Here is a 23,153-nt window from a genome sequence, read left to right as displayed (position 1 = left end):
TTGTGCTTGCAAATCTTCCTGGATATTCAATGCAGCTAAGTCTTGTCGAGCCCTTAGGTCATCCTTTGACTTATTAGGATCTTGAAGGAGGGTTGAAACTATGTTGTCGCAAATATTTTTCTCAATATGCATGACATCCAAGTTATGCCTGATTTTGAGCTTTTACCAGTATGGCAGCTGGAAGAAGATACTGAATTTACTCCATCCCTTTGGTAATTTATCGACTCCATTATCAACATGTGCCCGTTGGAATGCTCTCTTTCTCTTCAGTGTCTTTTTCTTTTTACCGGAGCCTCTAACTTTGAGTGAGTCGTACTTAGAATATCGGTTCTTACCAAATCTAATTTTAGGAAGATGCTCAAGCAACTTTACAATATTAGCACCGGTCATTTGACGTGGTTTAGTCCTAGTCTCAACAGTGCCGTCAAACTTATTGCTCAATTTTTTGTATTTGTGGCCCGAGGGCAACCATCTCCTGTTGAACCAATAACAACACTTTCGACTATATGGTAAGTGAAGGCCTTCAAATTCTAGGCCACATACTGGACAAGCAAACTTGCCTTTTGTAGACCAACCAGAAAGATTAGCATAAGCTGAAAAATCATTAATTGTCCACATTAGGATAGCACGAAGTCTAATCGACTCTTTAGCGTGGGCATCATATATCAACATACCCTCCGACCATAACTATTTTAGCTCATCAATTAAGGGCTCTAAGTACACATCAATATCATTACCCGGTGCATGCTCACCCGGTATCAGTAATGAGAGTATCATATACAGTTGTTTCATACAAAGCAGTGGGGGTAAATTATATGGCAGTAAGACAACTGGCCATGTAGACCAACCTGAACTCATAACCCCGAACGGATTGAATCCGTTGCTAGAAAGCCCAAGTCTGACATTTCTACATTCATGAGCGAAATTGGGAAAGTCTTATCAATATGCTTCCAAGCCTCTGCATCAGCTGGATGTCTCAGCTTACCATCTTCTATACGGTCTTCTTTGTGCCACCTCATGTTCTTAGCGGTGTCTTTGTTCATATACAGACGTTGCAATCTGGAAACTAACGCGAAATGACGAAGCACCTTAGCTGGAATCATGCTTTGCTGGTACATTGACTCTGTTGGCTGCCTTGTTGAAGAGCGGGTTTGTTGTTTCCATCGAGAAACTCCACATGTTGGACATTCCTGAAGGTCATTATTATCCTTGTAGTAGAGAATATAATCATTGGGACACGCATCAATCTTATTGTAATCAAGCCCCAAATCGGAAACTATTTGCTTTGCCGCATAAGTTGTTTTAGGAATGCTACGCTCTCCTCCTGGAACTACCTTCCGTAGTAAATCAAGAAGCATTTCGAAATGAGTATTTGTCATTCCACTGAGGCTCTTAAAATGTAAGAGCTCCAACATAAATGAAAATCTGGAGTACTCGGTGCAACCCTCATACAAATCCTTTTCACTATCCTCTAGTAGTTTCATTATACGATCCAAGTCCTCAGGAGCATGAGCGTCTTGGACATCAACTATGATATCATCTTCATTGTCATTGTTAATATCATATTCGGTATGGTCAGGTCCGATATCAGTCTGTAAATTTACGTCTGTATCATCTATCCTGACACCATGACTGGTATCGACATGCACATCCGGGACTTCATCTTCGGTACGGCCTTCCCCGTGATAGGACCAATATTTATATTCCTCGTAAAAACCAGAGTTTGCTAAGTGACTTCGTATTTCATCTTTATTTTTCAGCTTCATATTCTTACACCTATAACAGGGGCAGTACATTGCACCGCTACTTAAATTTTTTGGGTTCATTTCGGCATACTTCATGAAGGCTTCACATCCATCCCTATATCGTTGATCACGAAACCGTTCACTCCTAGGGATATATATCCATGACTTGTCAGGAATTTTCCTTATCTGTAGGTAATATATATTTAGAAATATATTTGAGAATAGATAGTATACCCATAAATTTTAAACTATTCCTCTTACGTTGTTGCATTTAAGTATCGGCATTAAGGTATGTTTGAAACTTATTAAGGTGTGGAGACTAATTAGCACACTCTAACAGCTATCATAGGAAGGCTTCTATCCATTAAGAATATACTTTGTATACATTGTATGATTTCATTTCTTAAAAATTTTGGTAGCACCTACCCGCTGTTCTCCCTGTACACTGTGCGGATGTTATTATGCGCACTGACAACATATCAAAACGCAAAACAACATACGCTTATTGTACACGGAGAACAACAGGTATGGGCTGCCAAAATTTTTAAGAAATGAAATCATACAAAGTATACAAAGTTGGATGTATGCATTATTATATTCGTAACCCGTCCGAGAAGGACAGATCCAATAACAATAATTACAAATTTTTATACCAATTCATTTCTATTATAATATAAAGTGAATGATCAATTTCGAGTAGGAAAATTTACCTCTTACCCAAATTTGACTCGTTCATCTTATATTATAACCTCAAAGAATTGGCTGTAATTATTGGACGGGAGTCTAGGGTTAACGTTATATTTTTTACCTAAATTGGATATATAACACATTTTCAAATCACAAGCCTATATAATCACATTTGTACAATTCAAATCACAAACTGTATGATAAACATGAGAACCTTGTGGGCTTAACTAGCTCAACAAGATAACAGAAATAGAAGTTGCCAATGAGGAGGAGGTATCATATATAAATTCAAACTTAATTCACTGCTATATATCTTGGTTTATGCTTTATCGATTGTACGCATGTGATTCTCCAATTTAAGAAAAATAATCTCTTGCACTAGATATTCTGAAAGAGGGTTATGCGAAGGAAAATGAAGAAAGCATTGATGAGAAGAAGATGATGAAGCAGTGGAAGAAAATTCATTTATACACGAAATTCATTTCACATAATTCAAAAAATATCATATGCAAACAATTAATCAGGACCAATCTACAATTGTTACATCTGTGGCTTGGTGGCCATGCTATTGAGTAATAGTTTCCCTTATTGCTACTAAAGCCAATCAAAACTAAAATGTAATGGAAATGAATCAGATGGGCCTGAATGTATCTAATTCACAAAATAAATTCAACACAAGCAAAAGAACTAGGTTAAAGAATTCTCTAATGGTATAGAATAAACAAAAAAAAGTTACTTTATGCACAGATGCAAAATGATATACACCCATGGCTACTTATAAACATCAAAATCATATGCAACCTATGAATCTAAAAACAATACTTCAACTTAAAAATATATTAAGAAGATTTAAAAGAATATATGTTAAGTTCACTTAATAGTTATCTAATGCAAAGCCTTTATACCAACTTGTACACCTAAAATCGAATAAAAAACAAGTTTAAAGCCTAATAGTTATAATCGTAGAGGCATCTTTCACAGTGAAACCCTAATTTCGTAACCACAGAAAACCCTAATTTTTGGGGATTTCTTGGGAATAAAAGGAAAGAACAACTTTTTTCCTCAATTGACGAAATCTTAGAAACTATCATAAGGAAAGGACGCAAAAATTAAATAAATAAATCAAAGGAAAAAAGAGAGAATTTTATACCTTGAACGAAAGAAAAGTAGGGACGGTGAGGACAGGATGGCGAGGTCGGGCGAGGAAGGGACGGCGAGGACGGGATGGCGAGGTCGGGCGAGGAAGGGACGGCGAGGACCGAGGACGGGACGACGACGACCAAGACGATCGCGGATGAGAGAGAGAAAGGCACGGTGAGTATTTGGGAATTTTTAGGCCAGATCTGGGGTTTTCCTTTTTATAAATTGAACCAATTATCCTAGACGGAAATTTCTGTCTAGGATTCATCCTAGACGGAAATTTCCGTCTAGCATAATCAGTAAAATTCAAAAAAAAAATTAAAAAAAAATTCCGTCTACAATACTATTCTAGACAGAAATTTCCGTCTACAATAATATAATGTAGACGGAAAATCATCGACGGTTTAGTTCCGTCTAGTATAGATTATCCCAGACGGAAATTTTTTCGTCTGGGATATTCTGTCTGTGATACTTCATTTTCTACCAGTGGTATAGTGTTAGGACTCATGTTTATGAGCCTATATCTCTAATCTTGTTTTGATGATTTACAAACAATTCTTAACATCGTTTGTCTAGTATTTGTGTTTTGTTTATTAGGTATTCTAGACAAACATCAATGTCGGAGGTTGGTTGGATTGCGCCTACACAATCATGTCCATTGGAGGATGGAAGAAATATCGGAATGAAGCAATTCACAATTCAAGTCAAACATTCTAGTTCAAGCTTCATCCATGTTTACCAAGACGAGCTTAATTGAAGATCAAGATTGCTTGGGTATAGTTTTTGTAGTATAAGTTTATACTTTATGTGTTGATACTTAGAACTCAAATTATGCACACACATTGCTTTCATTTTTATTGTTATATACATATACATATATACTAATTTCCTATTTATCGATTTTGTTTTGAAAAATAATTTTTGAAACTAATGGTTATATACATATACATATATACTAATTTCCTATTTATCGATTTTGTTTTGGAAAATAATGTGTTTATCCACATAAATATGAAACAAATAAATATATCTTGTATACACTCATATTCGTTTCATATTTATATGTGCTTGATATGATTTCAGTAAAATCAAGATTTAAAATCATGTTTATTATTTTGAAAGATTGTATAATACGTGTATTTTTGATAAAACATTGCATTCTTAGTTTATGGACTTGATAATACTAGTTTATATTTTTTCCTAAGTCTATAAAGCCATACAAAAGTTTTTAGACTTTTGTTTAAGTCAAAAATCAAAAGTCAAGTGTTTATACAAATCATGTATTTGAGTGTATTTACAAAATGAAAATATTTCTCATTTGGGAGGTGCAAATTAAGAAATTCTTTTTGTAACATGTTTATAATCATTTTTAAAAGTTTTAAATTTTTTGGAATTTATTTACAATTTTTCAAGGCACTTCAAAACTCAGTTTTTAAACATGCACAGTACGTGTGCACGTTCATAAGTCGACTCATAAGCACTGATTAGTCGACTTATGATCTGCTCTGGATTTAGCATTAACTATCTGCTAAGTCGACTTATTATTCCAGCAAGTCAACTTATACTAAGTCGACTTATACCCTCTGTCAGGTCGACTTACAAACTGTTATACAAATAGTGTTTTTAATCTTAAAGTCGACTTATATCACTAACAAATCGACTTATAACATATGAATCGACTTATACCCTGTCATAAGTTGACTTATTAAGAGCCGTTACATAGTAACGACTATTTTCCATATTATGCTGTATTTGATATTTTTATGGGTTTTTGTTGGTTTCTTGGGCTGTGTTCTTCTACCCTATATATACCCCTTCCATTTAACATTTTCAACAACCAAGAAAATTTTTAAACCAGTATAAAGGGTGTTTAAATTTTGTTTAAGGGTATTTTCATAAGTATTTTGTGAAGAAAGTTTCACAAGAAGAAGAGGAGATTAATTCTATTGTTTGAGCTTCAATTTCATCCATCTCCCTCTCTTGTTTTTCAGAGAAGATTCCTCTAAACTCAATTTCTAGCTTCATACATTTATTTGTTATTTATTCATTTTATTTAGTTAGAATTTACATTGAGTTTAGTTTTGATATTGCTTTTTGTTTACACACACAACCTATTGAGCTTTTAGTATATCATACATTGTATTATTTAGGTTGTGGGGAGTGTTACTTAAGAATGTGGGCTTATAATGAGTTCTCACCCATTGTAGAGAACAAGCATTTATATTTGAGCCTTATTGTGAGATTCACATTGTATTACACAAGTACACTGTAATACCCCAACCCTTGAGAGGGTGATGTGATTAGTATTGATAGATTTGATTGGAATACTCATACCACCAAGATGCATCTTCTTTTCGTGAACCTAACTCTTAGAAACTCCAAAGTTAAGCGTGCTTGGTCTGGAGAAATTCTAGGATGGGTGACCCCCTGGGAATTTTTTCCAGGGAGCGCGTGAGTGAGGACAAAACGTGCTGAAAAGATATGTGGTGGTTTGTGAGGTCAGTCCATCAGATCTAATAGCGTACCGACTCCGGGATTCCGGGGCGGGGCGTTACAAATGGTATCAGAGCCAAGCCAACCGGAATTGTGAGAGCTAAGTGCTATGCGGCGCAAAGTGCTACGTCGAGAGGGCGGGAGCCACCTCTTGAGGCCGTAGGAGCCACCTCTAGAATCTCACACGGATGGTACGGTCTTGGATGATATGATTTGGCACAACGAGGACGTTGTGAGTTTAAGTGGGGGGAGTATGTAATACCCCAACCCTTGAGAGGGTGATGTGATTAGTATTGATAGATTTGATTGGAATACTCATACCACCAAGATGCATCTTCTTTTCGGGAACCTAACTCTTAGAAACTCCAAAGTTAAGCGTGCTTGGTCTGGAGAAATTCTAGGATGGGTGACCCCCTGGGAAGTTTTTCCAGGGAGCGCGTGAGTGAGGACAAAACATGCTGAAAATACATGTGGTGGTTTGTGAGGTCAGTCCATCATATCTAATAGCGTACCGACTCCGGGATTCCTGGGCGGGGCGTTACATACACCGAGAGGAGTGTGTGGTGAGAGACATGATCGATACCAAGAGCAGTGCTGTCAGTAGTAAAGCCTAGAGAGGGTTGTAATTCTGAGCACTTGAGGGAGGCGATACGTGAGAGACCAACACTTGAGGTTGTAGTGTGTGATTACAATGTGAGTGATTGTGAGAGTTTTCGTTGAGCTAGAAAACTGAGATTGTGAGGTGTAAACTTTTTGGGTGAATGTTAAAAATCCGTTGTGATAGTGGATTCTCCCCGATAGTGGGGAGCGGAGACGTAGGTCGGAAGGATCGAACTCCGTGATCATATTGTGTGTTTGAGTTTTCTTTAGCGTTACATTTGTGCTCATTATTTATTTTATTCTATTTTGCCATTGCTCATGTTTATTTCGCCCATAGTTTACTATCCTTGCATATACTCTTCTTGAATATCATTCTTGCTAGGATAATTAGTTAATAAGTTTTTAATTGGCATTAATATCGGATTCGATTAGCATATTGGACTTAATCATTCAGAACATGACAAATTTGACAAGTGATATTAGTTGTATCAAAGCTTTCTTATTGTAGTTCGAATCCTTAGCTAAATGTATATATTAAAGCAAAACCCAAAGTCAATAAACTCACAACAAGATGCCATGTAAGATCAATCTTTCACAAATATAAATGACAAATGGAAATCATGATCTAGCTGCTCGCCGAAATCTCAACAATTCTAGGATTAGCACGTGGCTCCCTTTGCTAAATGTAGTTATTTTAATGATGATTTTAAATTTAAAAATACAAATAAAGATCTAAATTAATAAATTCAAATTTAAAATTATATAAAATTGGCATAAAATTTTAATGATCATATTACTGTTAATATTTTTCTTAATTTGAATTAAAAATTAAACATAACTAAATGATAACCATTATTTGAATTATGATGATCTTCAAATATCACTAATTTATATATTTCCATTAATTAAATTAATTTTAATTTTAAATTTAAGTAGGACACATGCATATTAGGTATATTCTAATTATTTAATTAAAAATCTCAAGCAATTCTAGAAACAAAACTATCAAAACTAATTCTCCTATCCACTTTTTCATGTTACCAAATCTCTAAATAAACATTATCAATCCATACAAATCAAATTTTTACATCTCTTGCTCTCAAAAAAAAATTTAAATAAATAAAAATCTTTGCGTCTCTTCCTCTCAAAAAAAACTCCGTGCAACTCTCTTGGAAAATCATGATTGTGAGAAAATCCTCGTCTTCCTCATTCTTTTCATGATCAGTTAGTAATAAAGCAAAATCCCTCCACCATCGTCTTCCTACTCCATTAAAGGTCAAATCTAAATTCACATGCTGCATTGATACCGAGACAATTGCTAATACCTTTTGGGAGAAACGAATAGTATGAAGCTTGGACAATCCAACAAAAGAAGGTAATTTTTGGCCAGATCTTCAACAGACCATTACTTTTGATCCCTTCATAGAATCGCTATTATTATAAATTTTTGGAAAGCTCAAGATGTGCTCTAGGAGTCAAAAGAAATCATAATTAAGCTCAAACAACGCGTGTGAGAGGCTTGGTCTAATCTAGTTTCTAGTTCTTATGAAACATCTTTTATTTCTAGGAAGTCTATTTTCTTTGGGAATGGTTATTTTACTATTTCATTTTTCATATTGTATATAAGAGGAATAAATTTGTAAAACTCTTTAGATTTGTTCTTATTATTTCAAAAAGTTTTCTATTTATAAGAATTCCTAGAGTTTGGGCCACTTTTCTTGTATGGGAAGGAATAGTTATCTCTTCTGATTATGCTTCTGCTACATTAGTGGGTATTTAGAGACATAATGTTTCTTGCTAGGGCCACTAACAGTAATAAAGTTTTTCACCATCCTAATGATATTGAGCAGCACAAAATTAATGTATTGAAGAAGTCATTGTGACGATTAGGAACTTGACTATTGCCATGAAAAGAGGGAAGAAAAGTAAAGTGGAAGATGTGGTGCATGCCCAAGACGTTCCCTGTGATCAACCCACTAGGGTTTGTGTTCATGCTCAACATCAAAACCAAGATAATGAGAATTCAGATCTGGACGATTGTGGAGTGTTTGAGAATGAAGTTGCTCCTGCTAAAGAGAGACATGGTCCCGATTACCATGCTAGTGCTAATGATCTTCCATACTTTTGGACTAATCTCAACATTGAATATAGTTCCTTCATTAGCTTTACTAGATGAAGAAATATTTCAAGTTTCAATCCATCTCTGATGGAAAGCAAATTTTTTGGTGGCCTACAAGTTGCAAGGTGGGGTTACAGAAGGTGGGATCAGCTCTAACTTAATCGGACTCACTAATACAAACTAGAAATTCAAATTCCGCATCACATGTGGAGGGACCTATGATTGTGTAAAACCCCGATAATTTATGAATAATAAAGTTTATGTGTGATAAATTATAATATGTGGATATTTAGTATGATAAATATCATTAAATGATATAGTACCATGTGTTTTGAGTATGAACGAGTTCATACATGAGAGATAGAAGTGTTGAAACATTCACATATGGCCAACTCATGAGAATCTGGGAAACCCAGTTCGGTCGACCGCAGCCCGGTCGACCGTCACGGTCGACCGCGAGACCTGCAGTCTGTTTTTCTCCTGTTTTGAGTTGGTTTCGGATTTCTAAACCCATATTCGTTTTTACCTGATATATATATGAGTTTTTCATGATTTTCTCAGTTTTCCTAAGAACCCTAACAGCCACCAAAACCCCCAAACCCTAATTTGATTTCTTGGAGAAGATTGAAGGCTTTCAAGTGGATTTTTCGGGTGATTCTTGGCTTTTGGAGTGGAGTTTTCTTTCAACCTTGCTTCTAACATGTTTTACTACAACCAAAGGCGAGTATCATCTCTACTAATCCCCCTCCTAGTTTGTAAAACATTTTAAAGAGATTTAAACATATTTTATAGATCCTAAACGAATAGATTATGTATAAAAGACAATTCTTTTGTATTATATGTATAAAGATTAGGTCTTTTCAAGGTAAAAAAGTTGAGAACGTTTTCATAGATGTGATTTAAATCTGATGATGATTCTAAAATATGGTTAAACTAAAGAAAGAAGTTTGATTTGTTGTTTTGAGGTTTTATGCATGTTTTAGGGTTTTGAATGTAAATCTAATGCATAAAATCATGATTTATATATGTTGATTTGTTTCCAGATAATTCTATCTGCTGTACCATGCTTGTATGCAAGTTTCATGAAGTTTTTATCATGTTTGAATCACGAAAACACGACAAGAACACAACACGTAAAAAATCTGGAGAAACGGGAAACAAGGTTCACGGTCGACCGCGTGCAGGACAGAGACCTGGGTAGTCTCTAGAGCTCATCGTGGTCGACAGCCACGGTCGACCGCCAAATGGTTTTGGCTGTGCATGTTTACATGCGTTGTTTTTTTGGTTGTCGAACAAATTTCTTGACCCTATGATGATAGACTATGACATTAGTGATTGTTAAACACCTGGGATGATGGTGAACTTCAGATGTGGACACGCACACCGAGTTTTGTGCTCGTATGCTAGATTGTGTTAGATAGACACACACTTGACATGAGATCTATAGATTGATAAACACATATTGAAAAATGTTGTCTTATACGTATTCGGAAATAGGGAGATGAAACCTATTTGCCGCAGAACGATTGAGTAAGAGTATTACAAAAGTATCATTATTACATGCATCTGGAATAGGGAGATAATAAATCCTATTGTCGCAGAGCGATTGAGTAAGAGCATTACAAAAGTATCGCTATAGCACAAGATGATGCACACATAGATATTTGATCAGTTATGTTTTGTACTTCCATGATAGACTACCCGTGAGTAGGGTATTTATGTTGAGATATTTAGCACACCCGTTATGAGCGACAGATATATTTCATTTTGTTTTAGCTGACATCCTCTTATATTAGAGCAGGCTACTCGGATGTACTTTGAGATGAGATACTTATTCCTTATGTTGGAGATTGGAGTACTTTTCCGTGACTGTTGTTTTTCCTTCATGAAGAATTTTATGAATGATTTGATATATGAATATAATGACTCTATTTTTTTCTATATACTCCTACCCCTTCTCCTGGGGAGAGGTAGTGATGATCTCTGAATATAATGACTCTATTTTTTTCTATATACTCCTACCCCTTCTCCTGGGGAGAGGTAGTGATGATCTCTCTAGTGCTTTGACGCTCGTTGTTTCCCCTCTTTTAGCCAGCGAGTCCGACACACGGAGAGTCGTAGGTTGATGGGACATCTTAGTTGTCCGTTTACCTATTTATTATATTTTGTAGTCATTTCAGAACTCCACATGTAGTTGGTTATTTTTCAGACTCCAGATTAGTATTTTATTTCATAGAGTTGAGAACTATTGTAAGACTTTGTTTTTTTTTTTGACTATTGTATTTGAGACTCAGTTCAGACTCAGAGATATATCTATTTTATTCCAGTTGGGCTCATTATTGATATTCTTATGCTTCTTCAGTGTTCATCCAGTATTGTTATATTTCTATTTTATTTGCCTATCTGTACCTTCACCTATTTATTGTTTTCACTAGAGAGATAACGATTGTGATGGTGAAACATGTCGTAGCATGGTGTTTGGTGCTTAGCAGGTTTGACAATCCGGGTTTCATTAGGGGCTGCAGCCTTGTGTGAACCCTAGGGCATCACAGTTGGTATCAGAGCTCTAGTTCCAATATCCTTAGGGTCATTCCTGTGTTATATTGTGGAGTTTAAGATAGAGTTTCCTAGGGATCATATATACAGTCCGCTAGGAATTCTTTGCATGAGTGAGGACGTACTATATATATGTACGCGGAAAATCTAATTTTTTTTATGATGATCTATTTGCTTTGAATAATAAAGCATGATATGAGATATATGTGATATGGTTTACTTATTGGTATATGTTATATGCTTCATGCTTAAGATCCAATCTACTGCGTAATAAGCTCTACTTTGAAATTAAAGATGTCAGGAAGAGGTCGTGGACGCCGAACTTCTCGTGCATAGAGAATTGGGCAGGAAGATAGGGAGCTCAAGCCACAGTAGGCTCCGCAGTACCTAGTGGATCTCATAGCACCATTGGCAGCTCGTATGGCGGCTATTGAGGAGCAGTTAGCAGCATAGGTTCGTCCAGAGACTCCCGTTCCTGAAGAGGCACCCATTTAGGAGTCATCTATTCGGGAGGAAGTATCATAGAGGACACTAGTGGTCCTACCGGCACTACCAGTTGATGGCAGAGAAGCTGATCAGGAGGCTTGGCTTCGTTTAGTTAAGAGGTATCAAAAGTTGAAAGCACCAGAGTTCCACGGTTCGACGGATTCCATTGCTGCATATAAGTGGAAAGAGGATGTGAGTAACATCTTGGATATGCTGAATGTTAATTCGGTGCAGAAGTAGAGGCTAAGTGGAAAGAGGATGTGAGTAACATCTTGGATATGCTGAATGTTAATTCGGTGCAGAAGTAGAGGCTAGTAGCTTTCAGCCTCAAGGGCGATGCGGGAGGATGGTATCGACTTCGTTTCACCCACGAGTAGAGGATGACGGTTTCATGGGAGACCTTTGTATATCTGTTTGATGAGCAGTATGTTTCGGCTGCAGCGAAAGCCGGAAAAAAGTTAGAGCTGGCTCTGTTAGAGCAAGGAGATATGTTTGTCATGGACTTTGAGAGTAAGTTCATGTCATTGCTTAGATTCACCGCCATGTGGCACACAGAGGAGCGGCAGGCTCAGATGTTCTTAATAGGACTTCGTCCAGGATTGCGTCGGTATATTGTATCGTGGAGGTTTCGGTCAGTACGGGAGGTAGCAGATGCTGCCATGGCTAAGGAGACAGATACATCCATATTCATAAAGGACAAGGGAAATAGCAAGTCAGGACAGTCCGCGGACAAAGTAAAGGGTAAGAGACCATTTCGAGGCTTAGGAGGACTCCACCAGCAAGGCAAGGGTCCGCATCATCAGGGTCCTCATAAGAAGGGTCACCAGCAGGACCAGAGAGTGTAGCAGCAGCGCCGATTCCAGGGAGCTTGTTACAATTGTAATAAGATTAGGCACCGAGCGACCGAGTGCCGCAGCGCACCCGTAGCAGGCCAGCATGGCAGGACACAGCAGCAGCAGCAGCATAATCGTGCTCAGGGACGCGGTCAGGGTCAGCAGCTAACGATTGAGGCACCTCCAGCCGTCCCTCCATCTCCAGCAGCAGAGCAGCTTCCAGCCACAGGCAGAGTGTATGCAATGGTTCCTCATGAACATGGCGCGAGCGGAGCTGTGGTAGAAGGTACATTCCGTGTGAATTCCTTTCCAGCATGTATTCTTTTTGATTCTGGCGCTTCACATTCTTTTATCTCCTATGATTTTTCAATTAGACTTCGGCTCGTAGCTCAACCGTTAGATTTCCCTTTATCTGTATCTACTCCGTTGGGAGGGATGTCTCTGTTAGAAAGTGTTTGTAGGAATAACAAAACTAAACTCAATATAAACTCTAGCTTAATGAAATGGATAATCAACAAATATAAACATATAATGCTAGAAGTTGAGTTTAGAAAAAACTTCTTAGAAAACAAGAGTGAGAGAGATGAGAGATTGAAGCTCAAACACTAAAGAATTGATCTCCTCCTCTTATGTAAATTATTTCACATAAACCAACCTGAAAACCAAACTTAAACATACTTAAAATTTTGAAACAAACTCTTTACAAACTCCCGTAAACATCCATAACAAAAGAATGAGAGAAGAGGGCTTTTTATAGCCTCCCAAACTAGCCAAAAAAACTCCAAAAACCCAAAAAATTTGGAACTAGCCATTTACTAGTCATTATAGGCTGAAAAGACACTATAATTCGACTTATTACAGGTGTAAGTCGACTTATAAAGTTGACAGCTTCAGGTTTAGGCAGTTTCTGTAATTTTGTATATCTGGCTTTCTAAAATCGATTATAAATATTAAATCAACTCCAAAAATTATAAAATTTTGAGAAAAGTTTCTAAACATGTAGATAAACATGTTAGAGAAAAATTTAAGAAATATCACTTCCCATTTATGAGAAATCACTATTTTAAAATATATATTATAGATTCTAAAAGCTATTGAAACACTCGATTTTGTAAAATCAATTTGGCATAGTAAATCAACTCAAAAAATGATAAAATTTTGAGAAATAGTTATAAACATATAGTAGAACTTGTTAGAAAAGGAAGTTTTGAAATTTCAATCCCCATTTATGAGAAAATCATTTATAGAAGCGGGGATGAAATGATTTTAAACAAGCTTGAAAATACGAAAATACGATTTCAAACAATTTATGTTAAAAATACGAAAATGTCAAACACTTAGTTTTTTATGAAACAATTTCAAACAAGCTTGAAAAACGGCTTCAATCCATGTTCCTTCGATCCTCTAATGGATATAATCGTGTATGTCCGAGTCCAACCAACCTCCAACTAAGATATTTGTGTAGATTATCTAACAAAATAAATGCAAGCACTCGACGCACAATGTTAGGAATTATTTGTAATCATCAAAATAAGATTAAGGAGTTTACTCATAAACATGAGATCTAACAAGAGGTGCTCAATCGCATGTTAGGTAACTTGCTTCGTTGTATTTTTAGAGATCGGCCTAAGTAATGTGATTTATTCCTTGCACTAGCGGAGTTTTCTCCCAACAGCATCACCAATCATTCTATAGGAAAGGCTTCAGTTGAAAATGTTTATTAGTGCAAACTGAACCACACTGGTGACTTGATAAAATTGCCTAAGGGTCAAGGTTATAGTGTTGCAGTTGAGCATATAACCGATCACGTCTAGGCCATTCATGCAAAAGAAGCTTGAAGCATGGAATGCGAACGACAAGTCTGATGCATATTAGTATTATTATCAGAAGTCATTCGATATTGGTGATCAACTCATGGTACACCGACGAAAAGAATGATTCCCATAAGCACATAGGATTTGCTCAAGACGACAAGGGTCTGTCCATGTATCATACTATAGTGACTTGATGCGGCATAATTATGTACCAAAATTACAAGTGCACAATTTATCAAGTTATAGTATAAAAATATCGATCCCACGAGGAAGGCGATTTTAAGAGATTATTAGAAATGGTTCTTATGTTTTGTGCATGACAATTAGGAATAAAGAATAAGTGTGATTTTGTTGAGTGATTGTTATGAATATATGCAAAAGATAATAAATTGAATTTTAGAGGAGAGAAGAAAGAATTAAAGAATAAATAAAATCACAAGGCAAGAAAGATGAATGAATAAAATCAAGAAATAAAACTAAGAATGAAAAGAAAATTTAAGAAAGTTAAGATGGAGGATTCAAAAGAGGTAAGAAATCTAGAATATAATCCACTAACAAATTTCAATTACAAAATATAAGCTATTCTCTTTTTATCATATTTTAACTTAGATTTATTAAGCATAGATTATCAAACCATTTAAGGAAAGTGTAACCTATCAAATTATCATCTAAGTTAAAATTACTATTCATGATAAGAACAACAACATGATAATAATCCTAGAATTCATAAGCATAACCTATCAAACCATTTAAGATAAGCATAGATTATCAAATTCTTCTTCTACCGATTAGTTCTCTAGTTGATTATCCTAAACATGAACATTTTAAGATTCTAAGATTCTTACAAGAATTAAATTCACATCTTAAGAAATAAAAGCAAGAAGAAAAGGAACTAATTTCAAAAATAAAAAGAAAAGAAAAAATCTAAACTATGAACAAGAAATAAATCTAACTACAAAGAAAATAAAAAACTAAACTACAAAATATATTACAAAAATTAAATACAAGAAAATAAATCTACTCTACAAATTAAAGTGCAAAAAGAAATAAAAAGACAAGAAATTAAATCTACACTACAAGCATGAATTTAAATCTAACTAATAAGCAATAATAAAGAAATTACTAAAAAGAAATAAAAGAGAAAAGAAATGCAAACCTTCAAATTGCTCTTCATCTCCATCCTCATCATTCAACAAAGAGGAGAAAGAACAAATTTAAAGAGGAAAAAATTATTTTTATTAATTGCAACTAAAGTTACAATTTTTGGAAGGCCTTCTCAATTAAGAGTAGCCCTCCTCTCCAAAAGGAGTTTACAAAATTTTCACACCCTTAACCCCTCACTCTCTACCCCTATTTATAGTAAACATCAGAGAATGAGAGTCATTGGATTGAAATCTTATCCAAAACAACAAATTTCAGCCTTAGATTCGTAACAAACTGCCCAGCGTATCGATGCAGGCATCGATGTCGGTATCGATGCAGGCATCGATGCCGCCATCGATGCAAGCATCGATGCCTGCCCTTCTCCTTTTGCTTTCCGCAGATTCTTCTTGTTGTTTGTTTTTGGGCTTTGGACATTGGGCTTTTCTTGGACTCTTGGGCTTGGGCTTTGATTTATCTCTTCATTAAATACTTGAAAGAATTCATTGGGCTTCATGGCTTCATTTCTTAATTAAATTATGGGCTTTTTGTTGAGAGATGATGGTTTTGAGATTTATTCTTCATTAACCTGCAATTAAAGATAAAAACAATTATTAGTAGTATATTTATTCATATAAAATAGTTATTGAGGGTATAAAATTATAATAAAATATGATTATCAAATACCCCCATACCTAAACTCTTGCTAGTCCTCTAGCAAAGAAAGAAAAAGAAAATCTGATAATCACATTTTATTACAACTTTATACCCTCATTATCTATTTTATATGAATAAATATACCATTAATAATTGTTGTTAGCTTAGTTTCCATATAATTGAATGAAAATAAATATTATTAAATATAAAAACCCCTCAAAATCTCTTTTCTCTATTTTGTAGCATTTTAGAAGCCCATGAAGCAAAAGCTTACAAGAGAAAAATGCTTGGAAGCCCAAAGCCCATCAATAAATAATTACACAAATGAAGCTTCAATGGACTTGGATGCAAAAAGTTAAAATCACCGGACTTGGATGCAAAAAATTGGATTTTAATGAAAGAAGACCGGATTTGCTGCTGAGATTTGGATGTTTAATTTTTTATCAAGTGAGCTTGAAGGCCCAGCCCATCAAACAAAGATTACACACAATTTTGTTGCTGCAGTGGACCGAATATGACAAGCTTGTGATTTTTGGAAAATCAAATGCAAGAAACCGGACTTGTTTAGCTGTATATTTTCATTTTGGAAAATCATCAAGGGAAGCTTAAAGAGGCCGGACTTGTAAATGAAGTGGACCTGCTGGTTTGGAGATTACCTTTGATTGCAGACTTACACTTTCAAACACCAAAGTGGGCCGGACTTTGGCTTAGAAATCAAATGAACAAAAATGGGCCGGATTTGCTCAATAAATGAATGGAGAATTAATGTGTGAAGTGGACCGACTGCAGGCTTGTTTGAAAAAAAAAGAAAGAAAAATGGCCGGACTTGTTAGCTGCTGCAGTTGGATCAAATGACCGGACTTTGGACTGTTACAAATTAGATTTTCAATTTTCTTTTGAAAATCAAATAAATCAAAGGTGGAGATTGTGCTTGGGGCTCAAGACAAATCCAATGGCTCATATTCATTGAAGATTACTATAAATAGGGGTAGAGAGTGAGGGGTTAAGGGTGTGAAAATTTTGTAAACTCCTTTTGGAGAGGAGGGCTACTCTTAATTGAGAAGGCCTTCCAAAAATTGTAACTTTAGTTGCAATTAATAAAAATAATTTTTTCCTCTTTAAATTTGTTCTTTCTCCTCTTGTTGAATGATGAGGATGGAGATGAAGAGCAATTTGAAGGTTTGCATTTCTTTTCTCTTTTATTTCTTTTTTGTAATTTCTTTATTATTGATTATTAGTTAGATTTAAATTCATGCTTGTAGTATAGATTTACTTTCTTGTCTTTTTTTTATTTTCTTTTTGCACTTTAATTTGTAGAGTAGATTTATTTTTCTTACATTTAATTTCTGCAATTTATTTTGTAGTTTAGATTTTTATTTTCTTTGTAATTAGATTTATTTCTTGTTCATAGTTTAGATTTTTCTTTTCTTTTTAATTTTGTAATTAGTCTTCTTTTTATTGTTTTTATTTCTTAAGATGTGAATTTAATTCTTGTAAGAATCTTAGAATTGTATGAAACTAGTCTAATTTCTTTTATATTGTATGAATTATTCTCTTGTACTTAAAATGTTCATGTTTAGGATAATCAACTAGAGAACTAATCGGTAGAAGAAGAATTTGATAATCTATGCTTATCTTAAATGGTTTGATAGGTTATGCTTATGAATTCTAGGATTATTATCATGTTGTTGTTCTTATCATGAATAGTAATTTTAACTTAGATGATAATTTGATAGGTTACACTTTCCTTAAATGGTTTGATAATCTATGCTTAATAAATCTAAGTTGAAATATGATAAAAAGAGAATAGTTTATATTTTGTAATTGAAATTGGTTAGTGGATTATATTCTAGATTTCTTACCTCTTTTGAATCCTTCATCTTAACTTTCTTAAATTTTCTTTTCATTTTTGGTTTTATTTCTTGATTTTATTAATTCATATTTCTTGCCTTATGATTTCATTTATTCTTTAATTCTTCCTTCTCTCCTCTAAAATTCAATTTATTACCTCTTGCATATAAATCAAAACAACCACTCATACAATCACACTTATTCTTTATTCCTAATTGTCACGCACAAAATATAAGAACCAAGTTTAATAATCTCTTAAAATCACCTTCTTCGTGGGATCGATATCTTTTTATACTATAACTTGATAAATTGTGCACTTGCAATTTTGGTACATAATTATGCCGCATCAAGTTTTTGGCGCCGTTGCCGGGGAAGGTGCTAAAATAGGATTTTATTAACTTGATTCTTTAACTTGTGTATTTTTCTTGTGAAGGAACCGCTTGGAGCTTGAAAATCTTGGATTGAAGATCAAGAATTTGGAGCATTGCTTTCGGGTAAGTCTTCTTTCTAGTTTTCAATTCCACCCTCTTTAGCTAGCTTCACAATTAGAGACAATTAGGATTTAAAAAAAAAGATTTTATTTTTGTTGACCATAATAAAATCCATCTTTCACTTAGATATTATTGGCTTAATTGCTCAGTCAACTTAGGCTTTATAAGATAGAATCACCTTGAATTTAAGAGTTTTTTTTTTTTGGTGTCCATTTTTCGCACTCTTCTTTTATAAGGTTAGTTTTTTTTTAATATATATATGTGTAAGTATATATAGTCTTAAAAAAAATTGTGTAAATCAAGATAACTTGAAAAAATATTTTCAACTCTAAGTTAAGCATGCAAAAATTTCATTATTTTTAATTAAAAATCTAAGGTAAGACTTAAGTAAAGTATACTAGTTGAAAAATCATTTCTTAAGAATTTTATTTGGAGTTATCATAAAAGGTGAACTTGAATATGTCACTAACTAAGAATTAGAAAATTTAAAATCTATCAATTTGATCAATTATTACTTAACTCTATTAATTTGGCAAGTGAATCTTTTTTTTTTTACTAACAAAAGATAAATGCTGAGAGAGAGAAAAAAAATACTAAAACAAAATACTAACTAGCAAAACAAAAGCTTAACTAGCTTACACCCCCATACCCAGACTTTGCAATGTCCTCAATGCACATAATATCCAAAATATCACAGTTTAATAAGTACATGCCAAAAAAAATCAAAGACTGGGTAAAGTAGAAAGAACATCCCTCACTGCTCATCTCCTGATATATCGTCATCCACATCATCAGCGGCAGCTGCTGAACTCGGTCCCGCCTCATCCTCTCCTGGGAAATCATCTGGCTGAAATGGTGTGATATAACTATGAAGCTCAGGTGGAGGTCCATCTGTATCTCCATGTTCTCTCTGCCATCCTCTCGCCAAATATGCCAGGGTATCGGTAGAGTAGCTGATCTGACCATGCATCTCGTGTATATGCCGCTGCATCCTGTGTATCTGTATCTGCATCCTGTCCATGCGACTCCGCATCGTATCCATCTCCTCTCGAGTGGGGTCATGTGTAGCTGGCTGGTGCTGAGGAGGCTCTCTACCTGAAGGACCGGACTGATCTCGCCCTGAAATGCTCCTCCTCACAGTCTGATCATTTAGTAACCCCTTCCCTGCTTCTAACCTATCCTCTGCGAATACTGGAACATGAAATCTATGGCAGAGTCTAGTGATGAAATAGGGGTAAATGAGCTGAGTACGTGATGCAGACTGTGTCCTGACCCAATCTAACACATTCTCCACTGATGAGCGCATCCATATAAATATAATCCTCGCTATATCAAATCGCTGACCAGTGGCTATCCAAAAGAGAAGGAGAATATCGTGTGGGGTAATGACGGAGTATGCAGTGGTGGGTTTCAAATCAAAGTTCAGGAAAAGGTTAAGTAATCTATATTCTGGTTTGAGATTTCCTGAACCGAAACTAGATGTAAAGACCCTCCCACACAAGGTTGCAGACATGTTGTTGTATTCTGGTGTACCAGGCTGTAAATTGGAGGCTAAATGGAAGTAATCTGGTACATCAGTGGGTGGTTCTGCAAGGTCAAGGGTAGCATGGATAGTGGAATGATCGAAAATAACCCTAACACCCCTCACGATAGAAAAAGCTGAATATTCTCTATCTGGATCAATCTCCCATCCAGAATAGAACTCATGCACTAATGAAATGTTGGCTTTTTCTAAGGGTTTAGTAATCATGCTCCTAAGACCTACTGCAGATAACATGGTGACTGTGGAATGATATGTATGCAGTGCACTCATCTGAAATCCCCTCTCAAAATGAATGTTAAGACCCACAATTCTAGCTAAAATAGTAGGTCTATCTATGTCGGTATCAGATGGATCAGATGATGATGAACTTGCTCGAGATTTCTTTCTGGGAGGCATCTACAGAAAAAGAAAAGAAAAGAAAAAGGGAAAAAAAAATTAAAAATAATAATTTTTTTTTATTATTTAGCTACAAATTGTTCAACATGAGTTAATTTCAAGTTATCAGAATTTCTTTTGACAATAAATTCCCTTAAAATTATTCTTTGAGAACAAAAAAATGTTAAATTTTTTTGATAACTTGATCGGTGAAACATACATGTTGAAATGACAATTATAAGCTAAACCGTGCACTTGTTGAATAAAATATTCGGTACAAATTTCAGAATGTGAGAAGTATCCAATTAGACTTTTATTTGACCAATTACTCACATTTGCACAAAGCACCCCAAATTCAAGTTTATTTTTGTAAAAAAAACCCCTTAATTTTTTCCTTTTTTTTCGGATTTGCATAAAACAACCAAAAAAAATTTATTTTTTTATTTTTTTATTTGAAATTACGCACCCAATTGAATGTTCAAAATTATGCGTTTTTACACAAAAACCCTAAGAATTTTTGGGTTTGCATGAAACACCCCAATTGTTTCCGTTTTGCACAAAACACCCTCAATTTTTTTTTCAGATTTTTGAAAAAGATATCCTAATTTCAAACCCCCAAGAAATTTTCGGATTTGCAAACACCCCCCTAATTTTTCGGATTTTATTTAACCCCTCCAATTTTCGGATTTTGAACAAAAATCCCCAATGTAGACCCTAAATTTGTTAAATTGATCATGAAACTCACAAAATATGATAATCATTCATAACTACCCAAGATTCAATGACCAATTTATTCATGAATTCATAAAAAAATACAAGATCAAGTTAGGAAAACAATACCTTGGTAGATGAGTGGAGGTGGAAGAAGAAAAGATTTGAGAACTTGAAGAAGAAGCCCTCCAATTCCAAAATGCCCTTGGGAAATTTTTTTTTTCGGGTTTGGTTTTGGGGAACTTTTTGGGTTTGGTTTTTGGGGAGAGATGGAAAGAGAAAACAATGGGGAAGAAGAAAGGAGGGGTGCGGTTTTTGAGAGCTGCAGGTTCTGGGCATCGATGCCCATCGATGCGATAATTCTTCTAAATTTTCTTAATTCTGAGTAGCCTGAGCATATTCAAGTTACGCTTTTATGATAACTCGAAACAAATTCCTAAGAAATGATTTTTTCAACCTAGTATACTTTACTGTAATGCTTACCTTAGATTTTCTAATTAAAATAATGAAGATTTGATGCTTAACTTAGAGTTGAAATATATTTTTTTGCAACTCATTCATTGATTTAACATTTTTTTAAAAAAAGACTATATATACTTACATAATATCATTATATATTAAAAACAAAAACCTTATAAAAGAAGAGTGCGAAAAATGGGCACACAAAAAAAAACTGTTAAATTCGAGGTGGATTTTATCTTATAAAGCCTAAGTTGACTGAGTAATTAAGCCCAAGGCAGTATCTCTAAGTACTTAATGAACCTAACCCAATTGAGTTGGGATTCATTGGCGCCAAAACTCGTTAAAGGTACTTAGAAGGAGCCCGTTAAAATAGAAAACATCCACCAATGAATTAGAGAGTGAAATAGTAATATATATATATATATTATATATATATAGTAATAATATATATATATATATATATATATATAGTTATATTATATATATTATATATATAATTATATATATAATATAATAATATTATTATATATACTATAATATATATATAGTATATATAATTATATATATCTATATATAACCATTGTTTTTATATATATATGTTTTTTGTATATAATGGTTCTTGAACAAACCAATTTTTGATCAGAGACTTGAAGTTATTTAAACAAAGATGTGGCAAGTTCTTTTCAAAACATTTTAATTAATTTCTAAATTACTTCGTTTGTATTGCTATAATGAAAAACGAATTCTAGGGATTATATTGGATTATATAGTATAAACTTTTCTTCATTATTACTAGCTTCAATAGAATGTTTAAATATATCAAGAAAATCTGTTGATTACTGACTTATTTAACCTTGGCAATTAGTTGACCAAATTTTATGGATATTCACTGAACCTCCACGAGACTATAACTCGCCACTAGCGGTAACGCTAGGGGTTTAAAGGACTGTTGTATGCGCTAAATACAACCGTGGAATCTGCGGAAAGTGAGTTAGATTTTGAATGCGGCATATTATGTACCAAAAATTGCAAGTGCACAATTTTCAATGTATACGTATAAAACAGATTCAATCCCACGAGGAATGGTGATTTTAGCAGATATTAAACTTGGTTCTTATATTTCGTGCGTGACAATTAGGAAGACAAGAATAAGTGTGATTTGTGATGATTGTATGAATATATGCAAAGGATAATGAATGAATTTTAGAGGGAGAAGGAACAATCAAAGATAAAGTAAATCGCAAGGCAAGAAATAGTAATGAATAAAATCAAGAAATAAACCAAGAAAAAGAATATTAAGAAGTGTCAAGATTGCGAGACTTCAAAAGAGGTAAGGAAGTCTAGAATAAATCCACAACGCAATTTCAATTACAAAATATAAACTATTATCTTTACTCAGATCTTGCAATTAGATTTATTAAGCATAGATTATCAAACATTAAGAAAGGTA

The 23,153-nt window shown here is 34.5% G+C and overlaps 1 protein-coding gene across 1 annotated transcript; it reads right to left on the bottom strand.

Moving 5' to 3' along the window:
* LOC109831197 lies at positions 855-1,826 on the bottom strand. The gene has a single exon (XM_020398532.1). It carries the CDS (start codon positions 1,824-1,826, stop codon positions 855-857), a length of 972 nt encoding a protein of 323 aa, XP_020254121.1.

The sequence above is a fragment of the Asparagus officinalis genome, chromosome 2 (assembly GCF_001876935.1).
Source record: "Asparagus officinalis chromosome 2, Aspof.V1, whole genome shotgun sequence".
In the NCBI taxonomy this organism is placed as follows: Eukaryota; Viridiplantae; Streptophyta; class Magnoliopsida; order Asparagales; family Asparagaceae; genus Asparagus; species Asparagus officinalis.
This window is presented reverse-complemented; position numbering and strand designations above follow the sequence as displayed.

Coding starts and splice junctions, on each gene's coding strand:
- LOC109831197 (XM_020398532.1), bottom strand. CDS start 1,826: ATGAACCCAAAAAATTTAAGTAGCGGTGCAATGTACTGCCCCTGTTAT.